At 34.7% G+C, this 9,411-nt stretch overlaps 1 protein-coding gene across 1 annotated transcript in view; it reads right to left on the bottom strand.

Annotated features, from left to right (window-relative positions):
* Positions 1–1,211: 1,211 nt before the first annotated feature.
* The window catches only part of LOC100262322 (rRNA biogenesis protein RRP5), a 32,255-nt gene continuing 24,055 nt past the window's right edge, over positions 1,212–9,411 (bottom strand). Inside the window, exons 22-39 of the mRNA XM_010655552.3 lie at positions 8,527–8,695; positions 8,299–8,438; positions 7,815–7,898; positions 7,615–7,715; positions 7,218–7,371; positions 7,043–7,117; positions 6,737–6,887; positions 5,386–6,059; positions 4,327–4,472; positions 4,054–4,237; positions 3,779–3,877; positions 3,278–3,621; positions 3,007–3,183; positions 2,380–2,476; positions 2,145–2,300; positions 1,833–2,063; positions 1,674–1,757; positions 1,212–1,569 (exon numbers count right to left, since the gene is read on the bottom strand). Coding sequence (XP_010653854.1) covers positions 1,462–1,569; positions 1,674–1,757; positions 1,833–2,063; positions 2,145–2,300; positions 2,380–2,476; positions 3,007–3,183; positions 3,278–3,621; positions 3,779–3,877; positions 4,054–4,237; positions 4,327–4,472; positions 5,386–6,059; positions 6,737–6,887; positions 7,043–7,117; positions 7,218–7,371; positions 7,615–7,715; positions 7,815–7,898; positions 8,299–8,438; positions 8,527–8,695 — 3,174 coding nt within the window. The 3' untranslated portion in view covers positions 1,212–1,461. The remainder of the gene's footprint in view (positions 1,570–1,673; positions 1,758–1,832; positions 2,064–2,144; positions 2,301–2,379; positions 2,477–3,006; positions 3,184–3,277; positions 3,622–3,778; positions 3,878–4,053; positions 4,238–4,326; positions 4,473–5,385; positions 6,060–6,736; positions 6,888–7,042; positions 7,118–7,217; positions 7,372–7,614; positions 7,716–7,814; positions 7,899–8,298; positions 8,439–8,526; positions 8,696–9,411) is intronic.

Raw genomic sequence — 9,411 nt, 5'->3', positions numbered from 1 at the left:
ACATTCTAATTAAAATTTGTAGATAAAATGAAAGTTTAACCTTATTTAAGTCTTTTTTTTAAAAATAAAAATAAAACATAACCACACAATTCAAGTTATTATAAACTTAAAACTTAATTAGTTTTTTATCAAGCAATTCAGATGAACATCCTTAATAAGAAATCAACCACAGTAAAAATAAAATGAAATAAAAAGACTAATGTATTATTAAGAAATAGTGAAATGAATACGATAACAATAAAAAATTGGGAAGATGATGTCGTGGGAAGCAAATAAAAAAAAAGATCATTTTTCAACAAGGTTGAAGGAAGGTTATCTTTACGAGTCTAGTTATTTTGATTCATTCATCCAAATCTCTTATGATAAACCAATATAACTGTTTAAAAAGATTAATGTAAGACTGTTTCATTGCTTGGACACCAAATTCGTTCATTCCTATAAATGTATGTAATGGGCATCATATGGCATTCAAGATTTTTGGCACTGCTGAGATGGGCAAAAACCATACCATAAATATGAGTATCAGTCGGTCTCGTACAGATAAAAATTAATTTTTTTTGTGAGATCTCACCTGTAAAAATTAATAACAAAATTAAAAATTAATTTTTTGGATTCATTTTTCATAAAAGAACTATATAAAATTTTCAAAATATTTTTTTAAATACCATACTACATAAAACACCTAAAAACAACTTACGTTTTTTAATCAAAAAAAAAAAAACCTAACTATTATTAATTAAAATTTTATCAAAAACATTTTTTTTTTTAAGTTGGAAAGAACAATTCCCAAAAACTGGGGTGTTGAGAAAAATAGTACACCTAGACCGACAGAAATGCAAAAGCTAACACACCTTGAAGTCAGAATTGTAAGTTCAATTACAAGAAAAATCATGTAAAGAAAATCACATTAGAAACCGGAACTTACAATCCCTTTGGTGCTATTGTTGGGAAGTTTAAAAAGGGAGAGATCTAGAGTATTCCACTGCTCAACAATTATCCAATAACATTAAATCAAAGAATGCTTGAACTTCCTTGGTCATTTTTGAACTACTGTAGAATTCTCTATCATCACCATGGATCCATCATCCATGGCATGGAAATTTAAACAACTGGAGGCTGAGTCTTCCCCAATTCCTGGTTGTCTCTTTGCCTTCTTTTATCTTTAAAACGAAGTAGTATGTACTTAGATACAGCAGACCCAACATTCACAATTGATAGCAAAAAGATACTTTTAAACAACTTTATGTAACATCCAACCATTCTACATTTAGCTCTCAACTCTTAAATAGGATTTTTTTAATTGGACTTAATGCCAAAAAAATGAAAACACATAAACATAAACAAAATTTAGCACTAATGGTCAAAAAAACTATGGTACATGAATACCAAGTCACTCAACCATGCATACATTCCAGCAAACAGTGGAAATGGGAAACTAGGCTGAAACAAAGAAGATCGGTGTTAAGCAAGTGTGCTGTTGGCATACTCCATTGCCTTCCTCTTTACAGATTCAATCCGTTCCTCATCACCCTGAGACTTCTCATACTCGAGGTACTTCTTGAATAAGAACTGCAAAACCAGACGTCAAAAGCAAATGTAACAATTCAAGTATCTTGCAAAAAAAATTAATAAATAAAGGAAACAGAAGACTAAGAGAGCAAAATCCAACACACCTTCATTTTTCTGGGTTCAAGGCTGAGGTTAATTGCCCTCTCAAATAGTGCACGAATAATGTCAATATCTCCAAGTCGAATTTCCTGTAAAGAGGGAGAATCGTAATCTTTATTACAGCAAAAAGGGAAGGAGATTATACTAGAGAAGGGGATTTTTACTTGATCAAGGTAGACACTCCACAAGTCTGTTCTCTTCGGGTACTCCCGCAGCATCCCTTCAAACATGGATCGTCCTCTATCAGGAACCCCTGATTTGAATTCAAGGATAGCAGTCTGTGAGATGAATTTAATATGCTTATGGCGGGGAAGACATAAAAGAGCCCGATTTATAACAGGTTGAACTCCATCTTGGTGCTGCTTCAAGACATTCTGCACCCTTCTTAACCAAACCTAAAATTACATAAAAACGTGAAAAACTCAACACGTTGACATCTAACTGAAACAAAAACAAAATTTAGAAAAATAACATACTTTGCATGAATGCTTGAACTTCTTGGTCATTTTCTCAAGAAGCTCGTCTGCTAACTTATGTTGCTCAGTCCTTTCATACATGCCTAAGAGTGCTAGATGCACCTTTTTAGGATCACAATACTGCAATGCTCTTTGAAATACCTTCACAACAGCTTCCTAGAGAGAGAGACAGAGAGATATGAAACTATTTAACTGATAATGTAATTACAGTGAAAATCACACAAAGAAAAAATACCTCTGGAGGATTCCCATATTCATTTTCTAAATTAAAATACGCCATCCAAATATTCAACTTCTCAGACTCTTCCCTGATATTTATTGTTCTCAAAGCCCTTCAAAACATAAACAAGAAGTGAAATACATAAAACCCATAATTATCAGTGTCAATTGTTATAATTTCAGTTCAATTTTCTCAAGGTTGAGAAAATAATTACCCATTAAAAACTGAACCCATAGAACAAAGAAAGAAGAAGAGAACTCAACAATGGCGAATAAAAACTAATGAGATACAGACCCAAAACATTTTTTTTTCCTTATTGTATGAGTTTCATTTTATGCATAAAGGTGTTCCATTGAGAAATCCTCTTCCCTTTTTTCAGTAATAAAATATCTGAAGTGAATTAGATTTCAAGTTTGAGCAACTATTTGTCTTCTTATTCTTAAATAAAACTTTGCTATCCATACAAGAATATATATTAAAAAAACCACTGTCCTTCCAAAAAAAAGAATACAGAAACATGCATAAGCCCACCATACAAAACTCTTGCATAAGCCCACTGCACAAATTTAGTTTTTTAAGTTTTAAATCTTTTTTGGAAAACTCTGCTTTTAGCTAATCAATAATACAGCAAAAAACTAATACCTTTCAGCGATTGAGCGAGCTTTCTCAATATCAGCCAAAGACAGCATCAAAGCCATGTATTTTATCCATAGAAAGCTGCTATTAGGGGAACCTCTAACCAGCTTTTCAAACTCATCGGCAGTTCTTGGCACATCATTCAGCATTAGTCGTTCCTCAGCAGCCCTAATTTCTTGCTCCCTGTGGAGGACAGTGAAGAGATTAGTACAAAAGTAAAATTCTATACAGTAGCCCCAAAATGATGGGATTGTCAAACAGGTAGAATCAAAATTACTTTTCTTCCTTGGCTTTTTTCTTGGCCCGTCTCTTGCTTTTCTCATCTATGGTGTTTGTCTCGTTAGTATAAATATGATTTTGACCAACTGCATCATCCAAATTGGAGTGATTTACATCATCAAGATCAACCTCAAGTGGAAGAATTGAGGCCCTTGACTCCACTTGTGAAAGAACTGGGTACTCTTCGTCTTCATATTCAACATCCAAATTTTGGATTTCACGAGAGTTGTTTTCCAGAAATGTTGACAATTGAGTGTCATCAACAAAACCATTATTTTGGGTTGTTTCTTTAATATATGAATTCTTCATTCCAAGAGAAATCCGGTGCCTTTCCTCATCCACCTGTCCAGATGGGTTGAAAAATTAGAAATATGGTGCCAATAAAAGATTAATCAATAATTGGCATGATCTTAAAGAAAGAATTACCAAACACAATGCACCATTCACATAACTGATTCAAATGATGAGCAAGCACTTTTTGTACAAGAAAAATATTTACCTTTAAGATCTTTGCTGCAACTCTCTCCCCAGCTTTATATTTAGTCTCAATGTTGCTAATATGATCATCTGAAAGCTCTGAAATATGGCACAACCCAACCTGGAAAAAAAAAAACACCATTAAAATATTGTTTGAGCATTGAGTTTCAATAAACTATCCGCACTACGTATTAAAAATTGCAAGATGTCCACAAAATTCATTTATAGAGGTCAGTCTTAACATAAACTAATGGTGGGTTATGGTGTACTAAATTTGCAACGTACTTAATAACTCACCATGTTTGTGTCATCAATGGTTATAAATAAACCATATGACTCAACCCTCTTAATCGTGCCAAAAATAATATCTCCAACAAGGATGCTACTAAAATCATTTACTTCAGATTTTTGCACACTAGTTGCACTTGACGTCTTGAGGGTGACTTCAACTCGCCGAGACAAAGGCTCCACAGATAACACCCTGCACTTAAGTTTCTCAGCACTACATGGTGATAACTGTCAACTATTAAATATTAAATGCTTGTCCGACTGGTAAAAAACCCTACTTACCTTCCGCTTACAAGTTTTCCAATAGGAAATTCTCTTTCAGGTTTTTCAACATATCCATCAGATAAATTTGCAAGGAGGATTCTAGCATCAAGCTTCCGGGAAAGCAAAATAAAACATCCTTTTGAGGTAACATTCTTAACATATCCCTAATCAAGTCCAAGAGAAAGATAAACAAATAATATGATCAGTAGATATCCTGAAGAAAAAATAAATGTCACCAGTCGTTAACAAACTACTACTACAAGCAGTAGTAATTGTTGCAAAGATAAACAAATTAGATAATAATAAGCAAAAATCCTGGAGAAACACATTTCACCAGTCACTAGACAGTAAACAAAGCTAGTTGTAGTGGCAATGGTAGTAGTACTGGTGGTTATGAATTTATACAGTGTAGTGACTACATAATGTGCAGGATTGCTGTCATGCAAAAGTTGGGATATTTTTATTGTCAGATATCCCTTTACTCAAGAAACAAATTTTAGCTTACACATGATTTGCACAAGAATTCACCCCTATCACGGAAGGCTTACCCTTGTACCTTATGGGGGGCACACTCACAGGGAGCAAGCCCATTAGAGAACCAAGCAAAGCTGGCCCTGCTAGCTGCTGCAATGGAATGGGATCCCATTTATGGAACCACGGGGAGGAGTTTTTTGTAGATCTGGATATTAATTCAAGTGTGGTTTACATATGAATAAATGGAAGATGCTCCTGCTTTGATTGAAAAGATTCATTCATTATGGTCATGAAGTAAGCCACAACACATTCATTTATTGATGGTGAGAATCAAAGCTGGAGCACGGAGCATGTGCAAGGCAATAATGGAGCAAGCAATTGGAAATGGCACGGGGTGTCACCACTAAAATAATGGAAAATAATTTGCACATATATGATGAAAATTTTAGCTTGACCCATAGTTTGCACTTGCATAGAAAATGATATTTACACTACTGTATTTTATTGTTTATGACTATTAAATAATTTTTTTTTAAATATATCTCTAAAGATGGAAAGCAAAATGCACCGTGAAAATTGAGAAAAGCATCAAAGCATGTTTACCTGCACAAGCATATCAGAATGAAGATTGTCTATCTTTTCTACGCGGCTGTTAGGTGAATGCATGCCATTTAAGGATGACCATAGTGATAAGTCAACATGGACAGTACCCTTCTCTGAATGGCCTATTTCCAGGACCTTGCATTTTACAAACTGCCCTTCATGATAACCGGACAATGGGTCAGACACCCAAGAGTCCTTAAGTTCAGTAAAATGAACCTTACCATACAGATGAGGACCAATTTGGACAAGCAATCCACCAACACCTGGAAGTATTTTGGAAATTCTACCACCGAGAGTATCTCCTTTATGAATATGGGGAATCAAGTTCTCAATAGGAGGGTTGCAGTGTTGATTATCAATATTTAAAACTTTGCCATCAAGTGTTCCATTAGAGACGGAGAACTGATGTAGCACCATGCGCAATAGCTTTTTCTCCTTATTGGCACTTAAAACATAACCAGAAACAGCTTTTCCCACTTCAAAGCGCTTCTGGAATTCTTGAAGTTCATTAGGTTCACATGAAGTGTCAAGTAGAAATAGCTGAGCCTTGATATGACGCGATATCGTTAACCAGATCCATTCATTTTCCACTTTATACACATAACCAGTTACCCGTTGTCCAGTTGAAATCCTGAATTCTGCATCCACAAGCTTGTTCTCAACTTCAATGGAACCTGTAAAGAAATTACAATGCTGATCTCAAATTAACAAGGGCAAAGAAATAGCAGATATGACAATGTCCTAGCTTGTGGAAACATTAACAGACAAAGAGACAGTTGTAGGTTACTTTCTGCAGAAATGAATCACACGAAAGCAAAGGTTGTAGACAGTTTGGATGAATTAAAGTCAATATAGAGGAAGCAGCAATGGATAAATGACAGTGGCAAAAAATTGATTAGAAGATGGCAGTTTCTGGTAATTTCAGGCATTTCTGCATCATGCATAGACTACTAGAAAGCATTCAGGTGGTTTTGTGTCTGTTACCAGTCCCTCCCAAGTTAACACCAATAAAAGTTCCAGATTTTATAGTGCTGGATTTAGAATGTCTTCCTGCTTTCCCACCAAATAAAAATAAATAAATAAATAAAACTAAAAAAATTTCATTGGATGGGTTGACTACTTCATGTTACATGAGACCTTTTTTTTATCAATCACTACAGTTTAAATCAGATATGCCCTAGATGGAAAAAACGGCCAAAAGAGTTTGCATCCAAACTTAACCATTTAAAATAATGATTAGTTCAGCTGAGAGTTAAAAATTTAGAGAGAATGAATTCATTAAACAAGAAATCAAGAATGTGAAGGATTCAAGTCAGACACAATAAGAAAACATCGCTTCATATGCTTTTACCTGTAAGCATCTCTGGTTTGATGGACAGCTCCCATTGGTGGTTTTTACCATTATTTTCTGATTTATTGGCTTTTGCAACAATTCTTGCAGACACTGTTTGCCCAATCCTAAAGTTACTAAAGGGATTCTCAATAACATTTTCATCACATACCTGCTGACAAGACAAGTTAAACTTGCATAAAATCCAATGATTAGGTAAATACATTTCTACAAATGCGGCATAAACAAAGAAAAACATACAAATGATAAACCACAAAATCACTATTTTTAACCTATCAAGTCAAAATCATTCAAGAAAATTCTTACCTCTGTTATATGAACCCTCCCATGGAAACCAATTCCAAATTTCAACCTTAACTCAAGAGGCTTTATTTCAGTAATCTGGAAAGCAGAAATTAAAGATTTAGTGGTTCAATATCATTTCAAATTCCAATACCAAAATGCAAAGATAATAACTGCATACAAATTCAAAATTATCTACCTCTGCTTGAACCAGAGATCCCACATTATAGCTGGATTTCTTTTTGGCCCTTTTTGAACTGGAAGTCTCTGTAGCCTCACTAACAGATTTAAGAACCAAAAGCAACCTTCCAACTGTTGAGGGGCTTGGAAGTGCCATAACACTAGCAATGACACTGCACCACATTAACAATATCAGCTTGCAAACTCATTTCTAATATATTCAAAATTATAGCAACTTGCCAGCTATAGATATGGAAAACAACTGTTAAGGCCAATAACAAACTGCTTTTTGAAAGCAGGGCAACATAATGCAAAAGCTAGGGAAAAAGTCATTTCTATCAAGGACACTGATGCCATAAAATTTTAATATGCTTGAACCAATCAAATGAGACTAACTACTTGAAAGAATGGCTTACCTTTGCCCATGAAGAAATTGTTTCTGAGCAAACTTTTGTGTGTTGTAGTCAGACACAGAGGCATATCCTATAGCATAGTTATACTCTGGCAATGAAAGAACCTGCTTTGGACAACAATTCAAATCATGGTGGAATGAGTTTGAGGTATTGAATAAATAACTGACACCAAGCTATTATCAAATTAAATAACAAAGACTTGCCAAGTAATTTTCTTTCACAATTTCCACAATTGCATTTACAGTTTGATGTGGTTGCAACTCCTTGTATGCTTCTCTTCTGCGTTTCTGGAACAAAGGATTGAACATGTTGAGCACAAAAACCACAAGCATGCAAAAAGCAAGACTTAAAATCTTCATCAGTAAACATAAAAAATGAAGTCATAACAAGAAATGACTAAGCCACACCACAAATCGAAATGGTAAACTACCAGTCAGAAGATAAAATGTCAGACAACGTAGGAGAGAGCAAAACTGTTATTTTTCCTAAGAACTTTGTATGGTTACATAAGAACAGAAAAGCCCTTGCAACAAAAAAGAGGTTACAGAACATACAGCCATGGCATGGCTAATTTCATCCCTTCTGTTCATATATATCATGATGGGCAAACAAACAAAAGTAAATATAAGTGGATAACGAGTGATGGTATCTTAAAGACAGCCCTAAAAGAATCAATTTGAGGACCACCTTTTTGCCAGCCTGGCTGTTAGAACTGTCTTCCTTGTGTCTATCAAGAAACTCTGGCTTTAAAGATAAATCCACAAGGCGTTCTGTCTTGGCAACATCAAGAACGACAGCTTGAACTGTGGAACCTCTTTCCGCCGTTACTGTAATAAATAAATTGCACTGAAGATTATTGGCTGAAATGTAATAATTGATCAATGAACAGAGATGGTTTTGAATAAGAGAACATACATTGATAGTGTGTGATAAAACCAAAAACATCATTATACTTCTCAAAGCTGATGACAACTCCAAAATCTTTTGCATCATGAATCTTTCCTTCAATGACGGTGCCAATATTAAAGCCCTCAGCCCATTTTAACTCAGAGTGTTCGGAGTCTGATAACTGAAGCTTAGCAATCTGGGTCACAATTAAGGTTAGTCTACAATCCATAATAACAATTCAGAATATATTTACTAACTAGAACTCCATAAGAAAGAAGCAAACATTCGAAAGGTAATTCACATAGTAAGTACAGAACAATATTATATCCCATATATAGAAAGAAAACAAAATATTATACTGTATAAGCAACCTGTACAAAGAGAATATTAAAAAAAAAACTATGAGAATGCACACTTTTCAAAGCTAATCAGGCCTAATTAATGAAGGAAAGCTTACAGAACCTTGCCAGAAAATGTTATAAGATAAAGAAAGGCAGCCCATACAGGTATCAGAAAGCAGATACAAGTCCAGCATAAAGATAACTGCTTCATCAAGTAGAATAAGTGGCTTACAATCCAATAGACTATCATATCATCATTACCTGTGACCAACAGAACAAATACTGTACCCCTATTGATAAATGAGTTCTGCTGCACAGTAAGTTCTCATGAAAAAGCAAAATATCCATGTGGAAGACCAACCAACAACATATCAGATAATCTAAACGCCAGCCTTCCTTTGTTTCATGTCCTCCTTCTGGCCCCTCACCACCTGTGACTGAACTTGTTACAACAGCAGACTTCCAAAAGGATATTGCCTGCTGGAACATTAGTCCTATCAAAGCCGGAGTGGATGCGAAAGAATTATTTCACTTGTATATAATTGTCCGGATTCAAGATGAGTCTTGCCAA

This window comes from Vitis vinifera, chromosome 8 (genome assembly GCF_030704535.1).
Source record: "Vitis vinifera cultivar Pinot Noir 40024 chromosome 8, ASM3070453v1".
In the NCBI taxonomy this organism is placed as follows: domain Eukaryota; kingdom Viridiplantae; phylum Streptophyta; class Magnoliopsida; order Vitales; family Vitaceae; genus Vitis; species Vitis vinifera.
Note: the sequence above shows the minus strand (reverse complement) of the source record. Positions and strands in the feature narration are given on the sequence as shown.